The following is a 25,695-nucleotide window of genomic DNA, read 5'->3' on the forward strand; positions in this document are numbered from 1 at the left end:
TAACTGTAGCCCAGAAAAGCAGTAAATGTCACTCCATTAACAAGTCTCTTGTCTGTGCTACTGGGGCCCTCACAGCCTAATGGTCTTTGTAGTCTGGCAGGTCGTTTCTGCCCCGAGAAGGGAATTCCCTCACCATTGTGTACCCCCCCCCCCCCACACACACACACACACACACCCGCTCCAAGCTTCTGAACACAGGGATAAGGCACTATGTTAGCAGTCAGTGAGTCAGGAAAACCAGGGGGACAGAGAGGATTAGGGCGATGGACGGCATGGCAGTCAGGGCCCTGACAACACACACACACACACACACACACACACACACACACACACAAATGTAAACACACACGAGAATACAGCCCCGGGGACAGAAGTGTGTCCTTTTGTGCAATGCAAAGTGTGCATGAAATATAATCCGTTTATTTGTTTTCCCTGTCCGTCTTTGGAACACGCATCATGTCGAATCCGCTGACCTAATTAAACCCTCCAGCAAGTTGGTATAAATAAAACCGGAGACTGGGGTCCTGATAGGAGTGGCTGCTTAAGAAGTTGGTTCTCTTATAGGAACTGGAATTCCAATGGAATGCAGGTGGAGGTAGGTTGGGGACGGGAGCCAGAAAAAGGGGATGAAGAGCTGTGTGTGTGTGTGTGTGTGTGTGTGTGTGTGTGTGTGTGTGTGTGTGTGTGTGTGTGTGTGTGTGTGTGTGTGTGTGTGTGTGAGAAAGAGAGAGAGAGAGATTGTGTATTCTGCATGTGTGGCTGCCCTGCACAGTACGTGATTCCCTCCAAGGTTTAGCCATCCCCCCGCCACGTTGCTTGGACGTCCCTCTGGGTGTGACGATGTTCCCCGTGTCTCTCCCCTGCATTCCCACGCCTCTGGTGCTGCTCTTTGACATGGCCAACATAAACAGATGTTTCGCCATGACAGGAAGTGGCTGACTTCCGAGAAGCTGATGGGATAGCAGCCACTGTCCTGTTCTCCAGTGCATACATAAATGTATGATAACCTACCGGTGTCAATGCTGTGACTACAGAACCTTGTACACCAGTCCTGACAGTAATCACTTGCAAGTTATTTTGCACGATCTGTGTACTGTATAGAAAAGGGCGCCTATGTTGCTGCGACACTCTATAGCGTCGCACATCCTTCTCCTTGGTGAGGTATGAAACAACAAAGTCCTCAGAGTCCAGTGGGAGAGGCAGGTGGGGGGGGGGGCACCAACCAAACAAAACTCTTTTGGTCCCCATGGAGTTGGCTCAGCTCTGCATTTGATGGTAACCTACCAACTCTTATCAGTGCAATACTCTTATATATAACTGTCCTTGGCCAACTACCCCACTCTTCCCAGCCGTCCCGGTCGCTGCTCCACCCCCTCTGCCGATCCGGGGAGGGCTGCAGACTGCCACATGCCTCCTCCGATACATGTGGAGTCGCCAGCCGCTTCTTTTCACCTGACAGTGAGGAGTTTCACCAGGAGGACGTAGCACGTGGGAGGATCACGCTAGTCCCCCCGGTTTCCTCTGCCCCCTGAATACGCGCCCCGACTGACCAGAGGAGGCGCCAGTGCAGCGACCAGGACACATACCCATATGCGGCTTCCCACCCACAGACACGGCCAATTGTGTCTGTAGGGACGCCCGACCAAGCCGGAGGTAACGCAGGGATTCGATCCGGCGATCCCGTGTTGGCAGGCAACAGAATACACCACTATGCTACCCGGACACCCCTGTCAGTGCAATACGCTGACAAGTGCAATGATAAATGTGAATACTGTACGTAATGACATCAACTATTTGTGACATTTTTGCCTTTTATGCAGACCGCATTTATTCCCAGAATGATTTAACACACCAACAAGCAACACGCCTTAAAGCGACATTATGTAACTTATCCATTTAGCGCAAGAGTTGTAATTGTTTCTTCACACATAGGAAATGACGCTTGCTACGATGCATGATCAAAATGGAGGCGTGATTTTAGACTTCTTTTTTTACCTCAGCGATGGACCTCGCATATTCCGCTGTGACTTCTACCACCAACAAGCCATCGCTGAAGAAAGAGACATCTAAAACCTGCATTCATTTTTATCATGCCTCGTAGTGAGTGTCCTTTCCTGTGTGCAGATAAAGGACTGCATCTCATTTGCTGATATTGCAGCAGTACTTTCTCTGTGTGTGCTGTACCCGGCCATTTGCGGCAATAGCAGTGTGGTAGTGTATTGAAGTGCCAGAAGTCTCAGTTTGTTGTGTACATTCTCCAGAGCATAATGAATTAGTGAAAAATTTATACAATTCCACTTTAAAAAAATAACATTTGCAATTAATTTCATCTTTGTGGATGGTTTACTATAGACTGAGATTTAACTGAGCTCCATCGCAATTATTCCATTGGAATACCGGAGGCGTTTTTTTAAACCGTGGGATGGCACCTGAGCACTCTCTGGAGAAATGGCATCTTCGCTGTGTATGCCACTTTGTGCTGAGGAGACCCTAAGGCCAAAAGATGTGTAATGGTGCTTGAAAGTTTGCGAACCCTTTAGAATTTACTATATTTCTGCATAAATATGACCTAAAACATGATCAGATTTTCACACAAGTCCAAAAAGCAGACAAAGAGGTCCCAGTTAAACAAATGAGACAAAAAATATTATGCTTGGTCATTTATTTATGAGGAAAACGCTCCAATATTACATATCTGTGAGTGGCAAAAGTATGTGAACCTTTGCTTTCAGTATCTGGTGTGACCCCCCCCCCCCCTTGTGCAGCAATAACTGCAGCTAAACGTTTCTGGTAACTGTTGATCAGTCCTTGGAGGAATTTTAGCCCATTCCTCCGTACAGAGCAGCTTCAACCCTGGGGTGTTAGTGGGTTTCCTCACATGAACTGCTCGCTTCAGGTCCTTCCGCAACATTTCATTTTGATTAAGGTCAGGACTTTGACTTGGCCATTCCAAAACATTAACTTTATTCTTTAACCATTCTTTGGTAGAACGACTTGTGTGCTAAGGGTCCTTGTCTTGCTGCATGACCCACATTCTCTTGAGAGTCATTTCACAGACACATGTCCTGACATTTTCCTGAAGAATTCGCTGGTATAATTCAGAAATAATTCTTCCATCAATGAATGGAACAATGGTTTCTGGAACAATGCAAGCTGTCCTGGAACAATGCAAGCTGTCCTGGCCCAGATGCAGCAAAACAGGCCCAAACCATGATACTACCACCACCATGTTTCACAGATGGGATAAGGTTCTTATGCTGGAATGCAGTGTTTTCCTTTCTCCAAACCTAACGCTTCTCATTTAAACCAAAAAGTTCTTATTTTGTTCTCATGATCCATCCACAAAACATTTTCCAATAGCATTCTGGCTTGTCCACGTGATCTTTAGCAAACTGCAGACGGGCAGTAATGTTCTTTTTGGAGAGCAGTGGCTTTCTCTTTGCAACCCTGCCATGCACACCATTGTTGTTCAGTGTTCGCCTGCTGGTGGACTCATGAACATTAACATTAGCCAATGTGAGAGAGGTCTTTAGTTGCTTAGAAGTAACCTGGGTTCCTTTGTGACCTAACCGACTGTTACCCGCCTTGTGAACCCTTTAGAAAATTCTAAAGGGTTCACAAACTTTCAAGCACCACTGTAGAGTCAAAATAGTCTAGGCAGTGCGGCTATCACATGGGTCCTTCTCGTCTGTCATCCCAAGTGATCTTTTCTTTCTTCCAAGAGAGAGAAAAAAAAACCCCAACATATGGCTTGGCAACCGATACCTGCTCCTCGCATTATCTTCTGACTTCCTAAACCTTCCCTCTCCTCTTGTTTGTCCTCTTCGTCTCTCTCTGCCCAAGATGAAAGCAACAGCCATGTTTGTGCCTAAAATAAGACGTGGTTTAAACTGGATGTTAAATGCCATAAGCAATTCAGGGTGAAATTAGTGTGTTGTCCTTCACTAAATCAGACAGAAGGTACAATCATGATTATTTGCATAATCCCCTCCTTCAGGTTAGCATCTTCTAGCTGACGCCTAAAAATATATATTATTTGGGTCAAAAGCGTAAAATGTTTGCAGCTGTGTCCACCAGTTTGTGTGCTCAAAAACTTAATGTGCCATCTTAGTAAATCATATTTGTCCCTTTTTACGCATGCAGTGGCATTAGTGCCACCGCAGGCCTTTATTTAATCTGTTAGTGTTAGTTTTACCGAGAGTTAGTTGCAAATTACATCTCTCAGTGTTTTTAATAATCGTTGGTATGCTACAGAGGAGGATTAAGGCCATGTGTGATTTTTATTTTAGCTTTGACATCAATGGCATCAATGGTTTGGTCGGGCGTCCCTACAGACACAATTGGCCGTATCTGCGGGTGGGAAGCTAAATGTGGGTATATGTCCTCCTCTGGTTGGCTGGGGCACCTGTTCGGGAGGGGGGGGCACTGGGGGGAATAGCGTGATCCTCCCATGCACTACGTCCCCCTGGTGAAACTTCTCACTGTCAGGTGAAAAGAAGCTGCTGGCGCCTCCACATGTATCGCAGGGGGGGGTGGAACAGTGACTGGGACAGCTCGGAAGAGTGGGGGTAATTGGCTGGATACAATTGGGGAGGGAAAAAGGGGGGGGGGCAAAAAAATCCTCTTCCACTATTTTTTCTCAATGTTTTTCCTCACTGTTTGGTGCATTTGATCCCTGTTCTCCTTGGATACCGCTATTGCAAAACCCCTGGTGTTGAGCAGCATGGGACACTACCACTTGCGTCCTCTGTGACACATGTGGCATTGTTTTTTGTTTTGTTTGTTTGCCCACCAGTTACAGGTTACACCAGAGAAGCATAATGTGTGTGGAGGCTTACGCTATTTCCTCTGGCTCACCCTGCAGCTGTACAGGTACCCCTCTACCTGTACACTACCTGTAGAAGTCACTGGATGGTATGGAGGGACTCATCCCTACTGGCTTCCTGTCACCAACAGCTAAATCAGAGGCAATGCTGGAGCTCAAACTGTATGGCTAACATTTTACACTGTATTCACACAGCCATCAACTTAACTGATGAGTCTCTGGGCTCCCAAATTAAGGTTCTTGGTGTATCTTTGTCATTATGTCGTGTAGCCACAAAATTTTTGGACCAGTGGAAATTATCTTAATTTGAAGCTGCAAACATCAACAAACTCTCCGAAATTATTATCGCTTCCCTTCCCATCGAACCCCACTATAGCAGAAACTTTCCCCACCGTGGCCTTTTTCAAGTGTTTATCGCAGTAATCGTTCCGGTGAAAGTTGTGAAACTTCGGATAGAGGAGATGAGCGTCTTTGGCATGTCGGTAGGGAAATGAGAAGAGCAAAAAAAAAATTCTGCTTGCTGTCGGCGTGCCATGCCCGCCAAAAGTTACACCTTTTTTTAGGTGACAAACTAGTTAGTCGTGTAACGTTAACCTGCCGCTTAGTTCTATAGTACTACAACTCCATCATAAACCTTTCCATCCGCCTGTAGCAACATCATCTAGGGCTACAAATCACAGCGCTCACACCTCACCAAGGAGAAGGACAGGTGATGCTATAGTGTCGCAGCAACATAGGCCGCCTTCTTTTCTATACAGTGTACCGATCATGCAAAATGACCTGCACATATTTACTGTCAGGACTGGTGTGCAAGGTTCTGTAGTCACAGCACTGACACTTGCATGTTGTCATACATTTAAGGATGTACTGTAGACAATACCCAGAGTGCGTCTGTCAGAAATCCAACCATTTATGAGAAAAGAAGTTAGCTAGCTACATCCACAATATGTGTTCTTTATTTATCCTAACTAATTCTTCAGAGAGCCATATTTGTTTAGTTCTTCTGTCAAGCCTGTGTCATTAATTCAGAGGAGGTGGAGACATCATCCCTCTTTCCGCTCTCTCTCTCTCTCTCTCTCTCTCTCTCTCTCTCTCTCTCTCTCTCTCTCTCTCTCTCTCTCTCTCTCTCTCTCTCTCTCTCTCTCTCTCTCTCTCTCTCTCTCTCTCTCTCTCTCTCTCTCTACCTCTCTACACCCCTACTCTCTTCTTCTACTTTAAAATGTAACTAATCCCCACGGTCTGAGCCTAACTCCACCACTGCAGAATTTTGAAATATGCTAAAATGTGGGCAAGGGGCTAGGAGGGGGGTGGGGAGGGGCTGAGGAGGCTGGGCATGGATGTGTGAGGCAGGAGTAGCTGGGGATAGTGATGGGAGGTTCGACTCTTTACAGACTCGAGTTTGTATGAGTCACTCACTAAAGAGAGTCTGGTTTTCAAGTCACCCGACTCACCGAGTCAGTCACCTAGAGCCTGGGGGATCCTTCACCAGCCCCAGTGCCTCTAAAGCATGCACACAAGAGACTTCCGCCGGGACAGCCAAAGCGGCTAACTTCCGGTCTAGCCCCCTCCTCCACTAACTAGAATGGGATAAAATAATTTTACTGTGTGGCTCTTCTAGATTTTCCAAATGTTATCGGACCAAATGGCTCAAATTCTGATAGTGAAATGAGTCATTCTGTAGGGTTGTGACACCCAAAAACTGTATCCACCGTTTTACAGGTGCTCCTTATCCCAGGTCCTACTGATTCACATGATTAGGCCATCGATTTGCTACAGGAAAAGGATCCATATTATTGAGATAAGAGGCAATTGAAATTCTCTCTCTCTCTCTCTCTCTCTCTCTCTCTCTCTCTCTCTCTCTCTCTCTCTCCTCTCTCTCTCTCTCTCTCTCTCTCTCTCTCTCTCTCTCTCACACACACACACTATAATCAAATATGTAATAGTGCAAAATTAAATAATAGGCCTTATGCAACTAAGGCATGGAAATGAATGCAAATATGTACTAACAGTGCAACGTTTACATAAGAGTTAGCCTTAAATAACCAGCCTAAATCTTATTTCCGTGCCTTAGCATGGAAGATAAATGCAAATATGTAGGCCTAATAGTTCAATTTTAAAACAAAAGAATACAATAACTACTACTAGGCTACAAATGCACTATTGCAAAATTAAAATAAAAGACTAAAGTAGCCTAGATCTATATAGGCAGATTCAACAGTGCAAAATTAAAATAAAATAATACAATTACTACTAGATGGGCTAGAGCAGTGGTGGCTAACCATGTGCCATGGAGAGCCATGTGTATGCAGATTTTCGTTCCAGCCGGACTCCACAACAGGTGATTTCACTGATTAGCAACCCTTCAACCAAAGAGGAAGACTGTATCAGGGGAATCACCTGGTGTGGAGTCTGGCTGGAATGAAAACCTGCATTACACATGGCTCTCCATAGCACATGGTTAGCCACCCCTGGGCTAGAGCAAAATTGGAATAAAAGACTAAAATAGGCTAAATATATAAAACAGATTCAACAATGTAGCATTAAAATGAAATAACAAAATAATTATATAGAGAAAGAAATATTGCAAAATTGCATGTCTCTCTTCAAAATTACTGAACCCTCTCTTCACAAACCGGCATTCAGGAAAACAAGCTCATGCACCTTACCAGGGCTGAGCCTGTTTCTCCTGTCAGTGATGATTTGCCCCATCTTCGAGAAGGTCCGCTCTGATGTCACTGAAGTCGCCACAAGTCGCTTTGTCTTCATGACCGCACAGGTGTTCTTGAACACAAGGGTACAAGATCTCCACTATTCCAGAGGGTCGGCTGTTCAGGGTCTGACCTGCTCAGACAGGAACGCTTTAACCTCTGCTAATTTGGAGGTTAATTGTTAAGGGGTTTTGGACCCCTGGCCTTGTTGGGGTGGTGAACCACTCCTCAAAGTCGGCCCAAACCAGGCACTGACTCCCTGGGAGAATTAACTGGTGAGTCAGCCTTCCCTTCCTCTGTGCTGGGTGTTGCTGGTGGTGGTGGTCTTGCTGCCCTTGATGCTGATCCCACCACCCTTGTCACAGCATCTTTGCATGTCTTTCCTGCACAAATGCATGCTTCTTGAATCTGGGGTCCAAAAGCACGTTCACTTGCTCAACCCCCCCCCCCCCAATTGTTTGGCCAATTCCTCCACAAAAATGTCAACCATCTCGCTGACTGGCTGGTGGATGGAGGGCTTTCTCTGCCGGTGTGCAGTAGTGCTCTGGAGCCCTCTCACCATTAGAATAGTTGTGAAAAAAAAATGAATAGTACTATAATTATTTTTTTTCTTGTTTACTATAATGCAGTTATAGCCCGTTAGTTACAAAGTTATATTTGAAATGGCACAGGCCTCCAGCACTAATTACTGCATAGGCCTATTAATAATGACACAGCATGTATTGACTAATAAATATATGCATTACATTGTTACACTATTTTTACATACCTCTCTGAGCCCAGCTCCACAGTAACTTCTTCAAAGGCTGCAGGATCTTGCAGGCCTCGTTGATGGTTTCCCACTCTTCCAGGGATAGTGCTGGTAGTTGGGGATTCACCAAGCCCAGACGAATGGCTCTTCATCCATTATCCATCCATTATCCAAACCGCTTATCCTGCTCTCTGGGTCACGGGGATGCTGGAGCCTATCCCAGCAGTCATTCGGCAGCAGGTGGGGGAGACACCCTGGACAGGCCGCTAGGCCCTCACAGAGCCTCCCTGACTTCAGTGATGCGCTTAAATGTGTAGTAGGTCGAATTCCACTGCGTAGCCACATCTTGTATCAGTCACAGTTCAGCCTGTCCCATTTGCAGCTGCACCTCTTGAAGCTTTGCAGAGGCCGGTGTGCTTCTGCATGTATTTAACTTATGGCTTTGACCTTTTGGATGAGTTCTTGAATTTTAGGCTGCTGGATTTCACATTTGACGGTCGGATTTAATATATGTGCAAAACACCTCAGGTGGTTCCAGTCATTGACATTCCATGTCATTCCCTGCCTTCTGCATATTGCCTGCACTGTCACTGACACAGGTGACAATCTTGCTCCTGACAGCCCATTCGGTAGCTATCCTACCCATTTCTTTAGCCAGATTTGTCACTGTGTGGTATTCTTTGATCTCAAAACTGTCTAACAAATTGCACTGCAGTTTGAAGTCACTTTTAAAGTGACACTTATGTAGTTTTTTTTCCGCTCCCGGTGTAGGAAGATGGCAGCGAGAACTCACATTCGCAGCGGCCTCACCCAGTACCAGTGTGGGAAGATGGCAGCGCAAATTCACATTTTCAGCAGCCTCACCCAGTACCGTTGATGCAGTGTGTTTGTCCACATCTGCGTCTAAGTTTTGTCTTCGTTTGATGGCTTGGGAGAGCTGGCGCTGGATCGGCTGGGAGAGCTTGGTCTGCTGCACTGTGGGCCCAGGGACTGCAGCCTTGCCTGGAGCCTCGCCCGAGAAGGTAGCACCGAGGGCGGTCTGACGTGATGCGGAAGCGGGGCAGCCTAACCGAACTGTTAGCCCGTGCAGACCGGCAGTCCCGATAACACTTAGGGCGGTCTGGCGGCGGCCTCACCTGGCATTGACTGTGGGGTTTTTGATGGCGGCATGTGGAGTGTGGGGAGGTGTGTCGAAGGTGTCTGGTTGGGAGACCTTGGTCTGCTTCGTCCGGTTGCCACAGGGACCACGGCTCCTGCCCCAAGCTGCACCCAAGGAGGAAACACTGAGGGTCTGACAGGACGCAGAAGCATGGCAGGCTAGGCTAACTGCTAGCCCATGCAGACCGGCCGTTCCGACAGTCATCCTGGTGTTTGTTCCCTTGGACAGTGATTTTTTTTGTTTAGTTTGGATATGTGTGTTAGTTTGAATATGTGTGTTCTTGTAGTTTTTTTGGGTGTGTTTTTGTCTTTATGTTGCACTGCTGTGGATTCGGGGACACAGCATTTTGTTTTATTTCATGTGCGTAAGTACATGAGGTGACATGACAGTGTTCCTGATTCCTGATTCCTGACATGTACAGACATGTAGCCTGTTTTTGTGCTGGAGGTCCAGCAGTGGGTTGTTAAGCACATGTGCTGTCTTGATTTTTTTTTTCTAAGTCAGCTCTCACTTTCTCATACAGATTAAGAATCATCTGTCTGGATATTGTGCTTCTACTGGGAAGCACATATGAGGGGTCAATACTTTTATGTAGTGCCTAAATCTCCGGTCATCCACAACTGAAAATGGCTGGAAATCTGTGGCAGTCATTTTAGCCAGAGCCCGGTCTACCTTGCTGTGCTGTAGTGGCATCATGGGCCTTGAGACAAATCCTCCCATGTAAGTTTGCAGCTGCCCTTTTCTCTGTGCTGGTTGGTCCTGTCCTGAGGTTGGTTGTGTGCTGGTACTCAGTGTGGTTGTTGTTGCAGATGTGCTGCTGGATGCAGCAGATGCGGTTGCTGTTGCCGAAGTAGTTTGTGCAGCTGTAGTAGTCAGGTCATGTCTGACCTGTTGTAAAAGCACTGGGAGGTGTTTGCTGCTTAAATGCCTTCTCATGTTTAATGTGCGTTCCCTCGAAAAGATAAAAGCGCCCTGCAGAGCTAGCATCTTGCATGCATTGGACTATTATTGTCAAAATGCATGCAAACATCACTTTTTTGACATAAACTGTTCATTTTCCTCCACTAAAAATAACCCTGTCTGTCTTCTTGACTCTGTAAACTCTTTCTCTATACTTGCCCCAATGCAACGTAACATGGACGCAAAATGGTGGTGTAAAAGTACATTTCATCCAGCCAAATACCTAAAATTCTTGAGACTTAAATAATAGGGGTGGGTGAAAAAAATGGATACATAAGGCTCTCAGTTCTTATCTCTTAAGATTCTGAATGGATTCACAAGTGTCAAAAATCAATTTTCTAGATATTCGTTGATAACGTGATGTTGACGGAAATAAAAAGGCGTAACTCCACTGCGAGGAGTTCAGCACATGCCACCGACCGTGCAGCGCTCACACACTAGAGTTGTGGTTCATCTTCAAAAAACGTAGCAGTTGCAAGCATTTTTTTTAATTATTTAATAACTGAATAATGACCTTTGCAAGAAGAATGTGAAGCATATTGTAAATACTTCCTACGCCATCAGAGATTCAAGTTAGTTGTGCGGAGCAGCAAACTCCAGCAGTAACAAACGAGACCCGCTGACCAACGCACACTGCTACTGCTGCTGCATTAAAAAACTTAAAACCATAAAATAACTCTTACACTGAATATTGGTAATAACAATAACTGAAATAATTGTATTGATTTAAACTGATTTATTGTTTTCTGTTTAAACAAAGTACCTTATTCTGCTTAAAAGACGTGAACAGTCCCATTTCAGAACGGCATCCATAGCAACACAGTCTGCTAATCAGGAATTACACTGTTGAATTTAATGATTGGTCAACAGAGCCGGCCCAAGGCTTTATGGGGCTCTAAGCAGAATTTGGTTTGCCCCCCCCCCCCATGCTAAACCCACCTCCCACCACCGACAGTATTATGTCCATGCTTGATTGTTACCAGACCATTGTCATGACTTACTACTGTGCTGGAAAGTCCTGCAATAAACCAGCAGACAATGCATTTACTGAACAAGTTAACTATTTTAATTGCTTTTGAACTGTGCAAAAGTGCAGAACAGTAACAAAGAAATAAATTATTTTCTTACATAAAATGCAAATGCAAAAACAGACGATATTAAATGAATCAAACAGAAACTTAAATAATGACATACAATGAACAGAGCAACTTCTAACATCTAACAACATAACAATAAAGATCAAAGAATATGCAGATGAATAAAAACTTTTTGGATAACTGGTGTTCAAAGGTGTGTTGAACCAGTAGCATTAATTTGTCACTCTGTTAACAACGTGATATCAAAATATTTTGTTTTTGTTTTTTGGTGATTACTACTGATGTGATATATCACACACACAAATATATATATATATATGTATATATATATATATATATATATATATATATCAACCTGTCGTATTTGACATTTCAAGCGCTCTTGGGGGGGGGGGGGCTGCTGGCGCGGGGGCCCTAAGCGACTGCTTGGTCCGCTTATGCCTTGGGCCGGCTCTGTTGGTCAATCAGAATAGAGTAGCAGTAAACTACTAAAGGGGGTGGGGGTGGGGGGGGGGCAGAATTCATGGACAGTTACTGACTGTGGCATGGACCTTGTGAGCTGAGTGAGTGGCTTGTGCAGCCCGGTGCTGGGAGAGTTGAAACAGATACCTAAGTGGTTACCTTTCTCACAGGGCTAGGTTAATACAGCAATTAACTCGATGAATTTCCGCAAATACGGTAAATATAATAGCTGCACAATAGTGACAAGTTGTCTCGTCGTCTTTGCGGTCCGCACTAGCTAGTGCTTAGTTGGAGGGGCGAGTCAGTTAACGAGTAAATGGAGATGACTCGTCACTCGCGCATCACTAGCTGGGGAGATCCACGAGAAGAGCCAGGCGTGAGTCGCTGCCTTGCTGCCGCACACCACCGTACCCAGTCCTCTCCCAGCGGCTTGGCCAGGGGAAATTAAGTGGGGGGGGTATAAAAATGAGGGGGTCTGGAGACACGCCCTTTTTGGGGACACGCCCTTTATTCTGGCTTCGAATGCATCGCCCGTTATCATGTTTGCCATTGCTGACATGGAAACTTTGACAATTTCTTTCTACAGAATAGTCCAGCCAGTCATATGTACTGTACCACCTTTTCTGAAACCTATATTCCCTGCCTCCATACTTTCTAGCTGGGAACTCGGTCACAGGTCACTGGAAGTCATTGCAACAAGTTTGAAAAACCATTCCTTCGTTCCTCTTTATTTGCACATTTCTATTCTACAAACGGAAATTCTGTAATGTTGTTATGTTTGGATGTGTGCTGTGTAAGCAGAGTATGTATAAGTAAGTATAAGTAAGTAAAGCACGGAGCACGTTTCTTATTCTCTTCCTCTCTTCTCTCTTACTTTACACGCAACAGGGCATTCATAACATTGGTGCCACCTACAGGGGCGTCATGTGGCTGTCGCTTCTCCCTCTCGTAGCGCCCTCCCCCCCTTCCCATCCACCCCTGTACGTTTGTGCTATTGTTTATCCGTTGTCTTGTTTCACCGCCGTTTATTGTAAAGTGACTCCGAGTGTTGGAAAAGCGCTATATAAGTTTAATTTATTATTATTATTATAACGCCACAAATGTGTCACGTGGTACTGCATAAATGGGAAGGGGAAGACTAAATTAAGATATTGCAATTTCTACCGACACACAAAATTTGAATACCTTCCATTGTTTCCAATGTTTGTGTGACGAAAGCAACCCAATACTGATGTATGACCTCACCACATTACATCACAATTACGGCGACCTCGAATAAAAGGAGCACCTTTGCTATAAATGGTCATCATATAATTCACTTACGTAATCTTCGTGCAGCATTTCTCCGAAAAAATTCTTACCCTACTGTCTGTGAATGTTCTCATTCATCCAGGTCATGGATATCCAAAGGAGTTGAATCAAGTGCAACTGGACTTGGTTATATATCCATGAAGACGTTTCGCCTCTCATCCAAGAGGCTTCCTCACCCTTCCTCACCCTCACCCTTATCCTACTCAACCTATACCCAGGCATTTTCTCCTCGGTTTTGAAGGACTCTCGAGGACCATCTTTTGACAAAAGCGGGGGGCAGCGTGGGGCATTGGCCACGCCACTGCTCTGAACTGATCCGCCTTCCCCTGACCGCCAGGACTCGGATGCTCCGCAGACGGAAGGGGGCCCCCGCAAGACGGGCTGTGGCGGAGAGGGATGGGTGACGGGGCGACTGCTCTCCCAGCCGCGGCGCAAGCCTAGCCTGACTGATCCAGCTGTCCAGTGGTGCTTCTACAGCCATCAAAAGCACAAGTCCAAACCACTGCACCTAAATAAAAATGATGAAAGAATATAACTAACTGTAAATTGGGAGGAGTTGAGGAGCAAGGTTAGCGAGTAGACTCCTGTTGAATGATGAGTCTCGATCAGCATGTATTTGAAAATGAGCGCGGTTTCACTGACTCACACTCAAGGCGGCAGGGCTGGGCAGGTGGGTCGCACACCTCTGATTAGAGGGCGTTAATTCCTTCTTTCTTTTTTTTCCATTTGATGACGTAGATAAGCCCCAACCGGTCGACTCTATGTCAGCATTGGCCTTGCAAGGTTAAGGGCTGCTTTAAAACAGTAGATGGCATGTTGAGCCCTTTTCCACCCATGAAATGCTGATTTTATATAAATTCAGTGAGAAATCTCAAAACTAACACCAGCATTGATGCGTTTCATCACCGCAGAGTCGTGTTGAGTTTACAGCTAAAAAAAAAACACATTTAAGTGTATAGTACCTCTTTAATTTGTCGTCAACTAAACACGAGCCCAGCGGGATACTGGAACAGAGACCAGGAGTAGATCAGCCAGTACACGAACCCCAGCCAAAGAAGCAGAGGACCTTCTACCTCAGCCAGCAAAACACCCTTGTCCTTCCTCTGCTCCCCACCTCCAGTTGGATATCCTCCTCCTCGTTCACTGAACTTCAGGTGGTGCACACAGGTGCTCTAATGGCAATTCATGGGTGAAAATTACAAAAAAAGAAAGAAACCCAAATGATGCAAGATGGAAAATGAAAAAAAAAAAACAGCCATAAGAAGGTAAATGAGTTTAAACTAACTTTTTTTTTTAAAACTTTTCTCCCCCCCCCCCCCCCTCTCGTCAGGGGACCCACGTGATGTCAGCACAGGTGCTTCTCGAGGCTTGCGAGGAGGTGCCCGATGATTCAAATACTAGAGCCGACCAAGGCAGGCCGTTTCAAACCAGCCCCTCCGTTAGCACCAGGCTTATTCTGCTCATCTGGAGCAAATCACAGTGGCACCAAGTGGAAATGCAGAAGGCCTGCTGCAGGCTGCAGGCTGCAGATAAAAGTCTGTCTGCCGGGCCCTTCGGGGCCTGCTGCCTCAATCCCCAACTATTGCACAGTCAAGATGTGCCTGCTGATGTGTAGTGTGTGAATTGTGGGTTTGAAATAAGGCAGCTGCTGATGGGGCATGTGTATTGCCGTTATGCAACGAGGAAGTTCTCTGCGGACACACACCGCAATAACTCCCACTCAGGCAAACACAAACACGCCGCATGCAGAGGACGTGTGTTTACACCACACGCACGCATGTGTATACTCACACAGATGTGTGTTTCCGCACGTCTGCTGAAACACGTGTGCGTGTCTGTGCACATGCACGTCAGCGGGAGCAGGCAGCGAGACAGGGAGAGAGAGTCTGTTGTGGATATCAGACAGCGGCGTCTGGGGGGGGGGAGAGGGAAGAGAGAAACGCTGTATGAAATATTAATGGGAATCAAATATTAATGTCATTCTTCCATTGAACTCGGCGAAGTTGTGGGGATGCGAGGTTTTGCAGCACCGTGTTTTAGACATTAAGGGTTTCCAGAAGACCGGGGAGGGGAGCCGCCGAGTGGTCCTCGGCTCCTTTCAAACACAGCTCAAGTCTCCCCCTTACCTGGTGATGGCGTCGTGAAATGTCGAGTGTTTTAGCAGGTGGCGGGAGGCGATCTGTTCTGTATTGATGTGCTAACTGCTCCGTTGCCGTTTGACTGCCGCAAGGCTTGCTGACATCTCCCGTATGGAAAGCAGGTAGTTTTGGGGGGGGGGGGGGGCTTGAAGGCACAGGTGCACGTGGGGCTGCAGACAGACGCATAAACACCACCCACAGGAACGCATATGAGCAAACTGCACCCGCTCACACGTTGCTGTCTCTCTCTCATCATACGTTGTGTCGATCTGCTGAGACGTAATCATCATGAAAGGCTTACACACACACAGGAAACACAATTGCTGGTCTCACAATAATCCCCCAATACAAGGGGGTCTTCACGCAACAAATACCAAGGATACAGATCACCGCCGGATCAGACGGGCCCTTGCTAATACCCTCACGGTAATTGAGGTTTTCCCTTCGGCCTCCAATCTGTTGCACGTCACACGGGGGGGAGGGGGGGGAGGGGAGGGGACTGCCAATGTCATCCGCCCTGGAATTCCATTGAGAAACCCGGGGAACCATTACTGCACAGCTTTATCTCCCCCCCCCCCCCCTTTGGAAGGAGTGTAATTCGGAGAGAGGGCTCTCTGCGGTCCGTCTGCCGTGAAGACGGAGGGGGAAATATCGACACGCCGCACACAAAGTCTGTGGCGGAAATCCGCTTTCTGCAGCGGTGGTGCCTCTAATACAGCGGTGGTGCCTCTAATACAGCGGTGGTGCCTCTAATACAGCGGTGGTGCCTCTAATACAGCGGTGGTGCCTCTAATGCAGCGGTGGTGCCTCTAATACAGCGGTGGTGCCTCTAATACAGCGGTGGTGCCTCTAATACAGCGGTGGTGCCTCTAATACAGCGGTGGTGCCTCTAATACAGCGGTGGTGCCTCTAATACAGCGGTGGTGCCTCTAATACAGCGGTGGTGCCTCTAATACAGCGGTGGTGCCTCTAATGCAGCGGTGGTGCCTCTAATACAGCGGTGGTGCCTCTAATACAGCGGTGGTGCCTCTAATACAGCGGTGGTGCCTCTAATACAGCGGTGGTGCCTCTAATGCAGCGGTGGAAGTGAGCCCGGCCGCAAACGCCTGTGAAGGAACTGAAGATGTTCCTCTTCAAGTGTCTCCCCGGGCACACTTATTAGGTTTTCCCCACTGTCGGGGTGAAAGCTGGTTGATGTGTTTCCAGGGGGGTATAAACGATACGTTTATCGAGTTGCCGTGCTGGAGCGGCGGATGCCCCCCCCTCCCCTCGCCTCCTCCGCCGCGGGCTGTCAGGTGCCGGGGTGCCCCCCTGGCAATGATCACACCCGACAAATGAGCCTTGACAAAGGAGCTGAGGGTGGCCAACCTCTGGCTGATCTGACTCAACAACTTAATTGAATCTATCAATCAGAACCACCCTCTTCTAGCTCTCCGTCTTTCTGCCTCCCTCTCTCTCTCTCTCTCTCTCTCTCTCTCTCTCTCCTCTCTCTCTCTCTCTCTCTCTCTCTCTCTCTCTCTCTCTCTCTCTCTCTCTCTCTCTCTCCTTTATATAACACCGTTCTCCCATCCTTCCACCCTTCAGGAAACCCTGTTGCTATGAATGCAAAGAAGACCTCTGTCGTTCCCCCTGTGCTGCACCTACACGCTGCTTTGCTCTTCGCATGGGGACATCCCTCGTTCATGCACCATCCCGGCACCGTGTCATTCTCAGCTCCTGATGCATTCCAGCAGTCCTGCCGACTTGATCGTCGTGTGGTTTCTGAATTTAGTGCTGTGATGCCTACACCACCACCAACCCCCCCACCCCACCTCACCCCCCACCCGTGCAACAAAACAACTGAAACCAGCTTCACGTTCAACACGGTAACACATGGGATGTTAGAGAGGAAACGAGAGAGAGATCCATAGTGAAAGGGATATAGCCCGGCTTTGTGGAGAGGAAAGTGTTAAGGCTATTACAGAAGACCAATCAGGAATGAGGGAGCACTGCAAACCACCGCAGTAAGAGAGAGAGGGAAAAGGAGGGAGAGAGAGAGAGAGAGAGAGAGAGAGAGAGAGAGAGAGAGAGAGCAGCGGGAGAGGGAGAGATACTAGGAGCGCGTTAGTTTGCACTCCTACCCACACAGTGAGGCACGTATAGAGAGAGGGAGAGAGAGGGAGAGAGAGGGAGGGAGAGTTGGTGAGATGGAGCGCAAACATACACCGGTATATATGGGCAGATGAAAAGGGAGGGGGGGGAGGAAATGTAGGATTAAAAGAGAGAAAGAGATGCTGCGCACATCCTGGTTGGGACTGAAGCCTGAGGAGTTGTTTTTCCTCTGAGGAGAGTGATAAGGAAGGAAGAGGGGAACATCTGTCATCTGTATGACCCTCACATGTCATCCCTGGGAAAAAAGGGGGGAAAAAACCCCTGATTCTTGGATTAACTGCTGAGCAGAGATAAAGGAGGTATCTGGCGACCCGGGTCGTTGCGGCCGCTGAAGGGGAGAGCGGAGAGCGCGCTTTGTGGACCAGCTCGGGAGAGTCTGTGTTTACCTCGCTTGGTGAGCATCACTGTTTTGATGGGGCACTCTACTTAATGTTTTGATAAACAGCGCTCCCCGGGACGTGTGGAGGGGCGACGTGAGCTCCGCGCCAAATATCTTTCTCGTGCAAAAAGGGAGAGAACACATGATTGGATGTGACTACTGTAACTTAAAAGCAGATTCAAATTTTCATATTTTGCTGTGCGTTGACAGAAATTGCAAAAAATAAATAAATAAATAAAATAAATGTGGCAGAGTTGTGTTTCCCGCTCGATCGCTTTGTGTTTATTGGGGCTGAGAAGTCATGTCAGATAGCACCGTGGAAGACAAAACTTTGCGTTTCTGCATTAAGCTGCCGTAGTCTTCCCATTCCGTTTGTGCACTTTTGTGCGTTTTTTTGTTCCTTAATGCATACACAGCCTTGCCATATTCACGACCGGCCGGACCGGACCCTTTACGGGGGGGGGGGGGGGGGGTCTGTTCCGCCACTGAACAGCTACAACTGATTTGGGCAGGCATACGCCTGCGTTTTGCATGGCGCTGATGGATATGCAGACGGCTCCGGATCAGAGCAGTCGCTGCTCGTCGGTGCTGCCGTACTGACACGGTGAAGTATGAGGAGCATCCCTCTGTCCGAGGACAACCTTGGAGAATCACGGACATGTTCTCCTGATGAGCGTACGTGGATGAAGGAGGGGGGGGGGGTGCATCCTGCTCTGGGGGGGGGGGGTGGTGGTGTTCCCACAGGATATATGAGTCTTTCCCATTTGTGAAGATCAAATGACCCCCTTCACCCACCCCCCACCCCCCCTCTAAATCCTTCCTCCAATGCCGCTGTGATTGCTCGGTCGGTTGTGAGTGCTGCGCTTATGACTGTAATAACTTCAGCCGAGCGTTGCCATGTTGTCCTGTACACTATACACATTGCAGGGATTTTGTAACATTTCTACAAAGATTAATTCACGATCTCAGAGTAGGAGACCCGAGGACGTGAGATGTCAGAGCAGGCGTGTTAAGAGCAGCCCCCGCCGGTCCTCCTCCACCCCGCCGGTCCTTAATACTGAGAGCATTGTGCTGATACAATGGAAAAGATGTAAAGTGCATCAGGCGATACGAGGGAACACGATAAGGCACCAGAGGCTTGTCGCTATGCTAATGAGAGCCCCCTTGTCACCTCTCTCCTGAGGATATGTTTATTTGTCACTAATGTACCAACACCATTCTTCTTCCCCTCCTCTCTCCCTCTGCCCCCCCCCCTTCTTTTTTTTCCTGTCTAGGACACCGAGTAAGGATAACGGGGTTGGAATCGTGAACAAGCGCCGGATGATGTCACTTGGTGCCCCTGTGTCCTCTGGTCTGATTCCTAGCCTGGATTTTAGCATCAGTCAGGGAGCAGGGCTGGCCTCCTAATTAACTTCTTCAGGAAGATGACCTTCTATTGAATCTTTGAATCCATCCCTTCCTCTCTCTCTGCTCCATATAAGACCATATATGTGTATATATACCTACATGCGCACGTGCACACACACACACACACACACACTGCTTAGCATATACACAAAAACAAGGACTCGCACACGGTGCATGGTGATGGGACCCACACATGCACACTGCAGCGATCCTGCTCCCCTCTTTGTAATCTCCAGCGACTGAAGTGGTCAAAGCAGCCGAGGGGGGTCACGGTGGAGACCTGTGCTCGATTTACAAGTCAATGGCTGCTGGATCCCCACGTGCAGAGAGAGTGATGACAGAGGTGGAGAGCGACGGTTGGCTCCATTAGTTTTCTCAGCGGGACGGATGGGCCTGGATGCCGCCCGGACATATTGACCTTCTCTTAACTTACCGTTGGCCTTCAGCGGCCATCAGTCTTCCCCCGCGCTCATCCAGGAGTCTTAAAACGCATGGCCGGTTACGAAAACTCTTGCTCTTGGAATATACACAGCGGATACAGATATTTTTTACTGCTGAAGATATCTCTTCGATAGTCAAGAGATTTTTTTCGGTAAACCCGAGCGCTGTTTGTCGGGTCGGGGATCGCCCGGCTGAAAACGAGGATTTTGGACCGTACAATGTGCGAGGCTTTCCGGCCCAGTGCAGACGACTGAGCTTGCGTTCCTTTGTTATGTTGGTCAACTGTGTCCCTCCTGCCTGGGAATACAGCGAGTTTATAAACAGGAGATGGCCCTGACAGTTTATCCCTGATCCACTCATCCGTCAACTCTCCCACCGCTGGCAAAACAAACGAAACCCGCGAGGGAGAGAGAGAGAGAGAGAGAGAGAGAAAGAAAGAAAGGACAGGAAAAAAAGACTGAAGAGGTCATAGGCCTTTATCCTTTCTCCCGTGCTGGAGTGCCGGCGGCCAGTTTCCCAAAGACTGTCTTGCAGAGACGGGGGAAGCTGACGGGAAAAGTATCGGCCTTCGGAGAGACAGGTGCTCCTCTGGGGATTCAGGCTCTCTGGGAGGGAGTATAGGAGGAGATCCTGGTGTTTTGTACCCATCGGTTGGCCGTGGCTAGGTGCGATGCTGCTGTCTCTGGATCTAACATGGACTCTCTATCCTGATCGCGTGGCCCTGGGGCTAAGGTAGTTCTGAAGGGAAGGGTGAGTGTTATGACCGGAGAACTGCATGTCTAAAATGCGTGGGAGCATTTGTGTATTTTGTGTGTTTCACCCCTTCCCCGTCAGCTCCAAATTCAGTTTTGAACAAGGATTAAATGGAACTACCCGTCGTGATTATGCTAATTTTTTGAGGTAGCGCTTCATAAAGGCTGAATATTACATATGTGGCGAGCAAGTTGGACGCCCTGTTGTGGAATTTGCATAAACGCCATAGGCATACCAAATGTGAGGGTAAAGATTCGTACAGCTTTGTTGTTAGAGTGTGTTCTTGTTGTGTGAGAATGCCACGGATCATGGGTGACAATGGCAGAGGCAGCATCTGGTAGGGACAGGGTTGTTAGTCATGCAACACACATACTGAGACAATGCGATAAGCAGGGCGTGGTGGGGGAGGAAAGTTACATCACTTTTAAAGCATTTACGCTCTGCTTTTCCCATTTATACCCTGAACAATTCCTGACAGTTTAATGACTGGGAGCATTAGGTCTGACAGGGTCTCACAGATAAAAGGAATCTTTCATTTGGCATCATCGGAACAATCTGCTGCCCCAACCCAAGGCAGCTTTTATGATTCATATGAACAAGCCGTATGGTGTCTTGTGAAGTGTTCTTTTAATCACAGCCTCCTGCAGCCCTACACCAGCCCCAATCATTTTTTTTTCTGTATTCCTCTCCTGAAATTCTCTTTCAATCTCTATCTCTTTCAACCCTTCCTACAGGATAATGCATATCCTTCCCCGTTTGGAAGAAGAAGCCACCATGAGCAACGTCACGGTCACCGATAACACCGAGCCCTTCAGCCGCACCATGAGTTCGGCCACCCCTTATCCCTACCCTTACCCCGTCAGCTTCCAGGTGTCCCTCACCGGCTTCCTCATGCTGGAGATCGTCCTGGGCCTGAGCTCCAACCTCACCGTGCTGGCCCTCTACTGCATGAAGTCCAACCTCATCAGCTCTGTCAGCAACATTGTCACCATGAATCTCCACGTGCTGGACGTGCTGGTGTGTGTGTGCTGCATCCCTCTTACCATAGTGGTGGTGTTGCTGTCCCTGGAGGGAGACACTGCCCTGGTCTGCTGCTTCCACGAGGCCTGCGTCTCCTTTGCTAGTGTTGCCACGGCAGCTAATGTGCTAGCTATTACTCTGGACCGCTATGATATCTCGGTCAAGCCTGCCAACCGGGTCCTGACCATGGGTCGTGCACTGGCGCTGCTGACCACTATCTGGGTGCTTTCCTTTGTCAGCTTCCTAGTGCCATTTATCGAGGTGGGCTTCTTCGCCCAGAGCCAAACTGAGATGAACCAGACGATGGTGGAGACAGTGGTCCACACCAACCAATACTACACAGAGCTCGGCCTCTACTACCACTTGCTGGCTCAGATTCCCATCTTCTTCTTCACCGCCATCGTCATGCTCATCACCTACTCCAAGATCCTGCAGGCCCTCAACATCCGTATTGGCACGCGCTTCCACACCTCACAGAAGAAAAAGGTGCGCAGAAAAAAACGTCCATCGATGACAGCTATGACTGCCCAGCAGGAGGCCACAGACGGATCCCAGAGCAGTGGCAGTCGTAACCCAACACTGGGCATGCGCACCTCCGTCTCCGTAATCATTGCCCTGCGCAGGGCCGTCAAGCGTCACCGCGAGAGGCGGGAGCGCCAAAAGAGGGTTTTCAGGATGTCCCTCCTGATTGTGTCCACTTTTCTGCTGTGCTGGACACCCATCACGGTGCTCAACACCGTCATCCTGAGTGTTGGCCCAAGTAACCTGACAGTCAAGCTGAGACTGGGCTTCCTGGTCATGGCCTACGGGACCACCATCTTTCACCCGCTCCTCTATGCCTTCACCAGGCAGAAGTTCCAAAAGGTTCTCAAGAGCAAGATGAAAAAACGAGTAGTGTCCATCATTGAGGCTGACCCCATGCCCAACAATGCCATCATCCACAATTCCTGGATTGACCCCAAGAGAAACAAGAAGGTGACATTTGAGGACAAAGAGGCCAGACAGAAGTGTCTTTCCTCTGAGGATGTGCAGTGAAGGAATTCATACCTTGGGTCTCATATTCAACAAAAGGGCCTGTTACTTGCATTGTTTAGTGATTAAAAAAGGGAAAATGTCTATCCAAAGCAGCAATGTAAATAGTGTGTGTATTAGAATGTACAAAAACCAAGGGTGGATAATTTATTACTATTTATTGAGAACAGTATAGTAGTTTCATAGTTATACAATACACTGTACAGTAGATATTGCATGGCTTTTTGTAATAGTAGTGATACACCTTGTGTACATATATAACATATGTACAGTATAAAGAAAATAAAGGTATACATATAGAGAAGTAGAAATTATGTATGTATACTTTATGTATATTTATAATAAATTTTGTGTTCACTCACTTAATGTAGCGAAAGGCTTCATATTGTCCCCCCCCCCCCTCCCAGTAAAGTCTTTGTGAATCTGTAACAGCTGTGAGATTACTTCCATTCATCGCTGTGCCACTTGCTGTAACCCCAAAGCCAACAGCCCCCAGTGACCCCTGACCCCTCTGATAAGGAAGACCCTTATAGTGGAGGGGGCATTTACTATATGCAAGTGGATGGAGAGGTGGGGGAAAAAGATATATCTAAGGAATACGTAGAATCAAAATTTTAAATAGTTGCAGAAATAATATTATATGGTATCCATAGGTTACACTGTGTAAGACTAGTTACGTGCCAGAATAAAGGCAAAACATAAGAATAACAATAGGGGGAGGTCCATGCACTTGCTGAAGAAGGCTGATGAAGCAATAATGTAGCCCATGTATTGCTGACATGGACACATGGGAGAATTATTTTTTTATGGTCATCGTCCCAAAGGTTTAAGAAAGACATGCACATACCACAGACAAAATGCCACAGTCCTCTTCTTCTGACTTCACGGGAACCAGATGTAATCCAAACCATGTGTCTGTTTGGCTTAAACCATCAGCACTTTCAGCCAAATGGAAACTGTACAGTTGCTCCTGACATGGTGAATCCAGTGTGGATGGAGGAGGCTGTGTGAGGGGTTGTGACAGGGCGAGCGTATATTGAGAGAGAGAGAGAGAGAGAGAGAGAGAGAGAGAGAGAGAGAGAGAGAGAGAGAGAGAGAGGAACCAGACGATGTCTTGATTAATTGTTTTTTAAAATCATAAAATGACGTTTTATCCTTGAGTCGTGTATCTGCCAGCGGAAGCCATTCAATTAAAAAAAATCTTGGGAAAACTGTTGGAATATTTAAATTGTCAGCTGTGAAAACACTGCAGCCTGGGATAACAATGGTCTTCCAATGGCAAAACCCAGAGCTGAAAGGTAAACCTGCAGGTCAGTTCTTCCAGTCTAATGAAACATTTTCTTTACAATGCACAATGGCCAATAATGAAGGCCTTCCCTGCGGACGGTGTCTACTAGTGTGTAGCTTCCTTTGTCAAGGCACAAGACGGTGAAATTGCATTTCTCAAGTGGCTGCAAGGTGGAATGTAATTTTAGCAAGGCAAGAAGTTATTTTATGGACTCGGGTTTCCAAAATAATTGCACTAAAAAGTACTATTCATGCAACTGCACAAGAATTCCTTTACGGGGAATCTTATGAACGAGCAAAAATAAAAATCTGTTGCCGTAATATATTTCATCTCCAATGAGACGGGAGAATTTATACGAGAGTGGCTGCTAATGTGGAAACTCCATGTGGTGTAATGCCCATTAGCATATAAAACCACGCTTCACTTGACAATTAACATGGCGTCTCTCTGCTATCTCACGTGCAGCAGCAATGCAGGCAGCCTTCCCATCTTAAGAGCATATGGTTTGTCGAAAGGATGACCCCCCACCCCCACCGTGGTGCTCTGTTTACCTGATCTGGGAATATTGAGGCAGGCAGAACTTCCTTATGGCCCTGTTGTAAACAGGCAGTGTGCATGTTACAGATGCAGCAGGCCACAGCTGTGATGGAGTGGAGATGGGATGGCAGCCAGCAACAGACTGGCAGGCAGAGCAGGAAAACTGACCAAAAATGTAAAAAAAGAAATCAGACGACTAACAAAATCCCCAGCATACAGCGAGGAGGCTTCGAAACTCCAATATCTATTTTATAGGCCTCTTTTGGTTGATGGCGCCGCTGAGTCTGTGAAGGGACCAGCATCCCTCCACGTCCTGTTGTCGGAAACTGGACACGTGTGAGCGGGACCTCGGTTTAAATGTCAATGACAATTCTGAACCAATTCCATGGTACTCTAAATATCATTTGAATTGATTGACCACTAAATTAAACCCTAAACAAGAGTGGCTTTTTCCACTTAGTGGAAGTTGATGGGCCTCCGTCCCTGCACAGAGATTTTTGCCACATTACCTCATTCAAGATAGATTTTACTCTACTTAAAATAGATCTGCTATTGAAATACTGGAGTCACTAGGCCTCCGTTGCGACTCTCTCAGCTGAAGAAGCGGTGATTGCAAAGGGTAAAGTAGGATGAAGTGTCAACAGGGGGCGTCGTGTTATGTGTCACGGTGCACATAATGGTCTGTGAGGTTATGGCCGTAAAGTTTTGGATGTAAAACTCCAGTTTCCTAATGTGGATTTTAAACCGGTCTAAAACCCATTAGACTGCACTGACGGAACGGTTTCTCTGATAAAATGCGTTTTACTGAAGGGATGTACATGGCCACACAGACACACCCATCATCCCTGACAAGAGAATGATTATGGGACTTAAAGTTGTTGTTGTTGTTTTGTGTCAGTAATATTACCTTTCGCCGTGCTTCTTTGAATAATTCCCAAACCTATCAGTCATTTTTACAGCCGTGCCGAATGAAACAGAGCAGGAATCGTGCTGAGCATCAGGGAATTCGTGTCTTCTCTGTCTGAGAAGACGGCTTGTTCTCGGAAGCGACAAACCCTCGCTTATGCAGCCGCTAAGATAAAGACGACATCCCCTGATAACTGGTCGTCCCACCAGAGCATATGGATCAGTGATTCTGAAAACACTCCCTCCGTGTTTTCCATCCATTTATGTGTAGCGAATTCAGGGGGCAGCCGGGACGCGAACCCGGATCTCCCGCACCACCGGGCGGCTATGTTAACCAGTCGACTAAAGGGTCCGACCCGTTAGCCAACCG

General features: G+C 47.3%; 1 protein-coding gene across 1 annotated transcript; it reads left to right on the plus strand.

Annotated features, from left to right (window-relative positions):
• Positions 1-17,558: 17,558 nt before the first annotated feature.
• On the plus strand, positions 17,559-22,954 carry LOC130114232 (G-protein coupled receptor 22-like). The gene is made up of 3 exons (XM_056282043.1): positions 17,559-17,956; positions 19,216-20,539; positions 21,277-22,954. The coding sequence occupies exon 3, from the start codon at positions 21,281-21,283 to the stop codon at positions 22,595-22,597; it is 1,317 nt and encodes a 438-aa protein (XP_056138018.1). The 5' UTR covers positions 17,559-17,956; positions 19,216-20,539; positions 21,277-21,280; the 3' UTR covers positions 22,598-22,954.
• Positions 22,955-25,695: the final 2,741 nt, after the last annotated feature.

This window comes from Lampris incognitus, chromosome 6 (genome assembly GCF_029633865.1).
Source record: "Lampris incognitus isolate fLamInc1 chromosome 6, fLamInc1.hap2, whole genome shotgun sequence".
Classification (NCBI taxonomy): domain Eukaryota; kingdom Metazoa; phylum Chordata; class Actinopteri; order Lampriformes; family Lampridae; genus Lampris; species Lampris incognitus.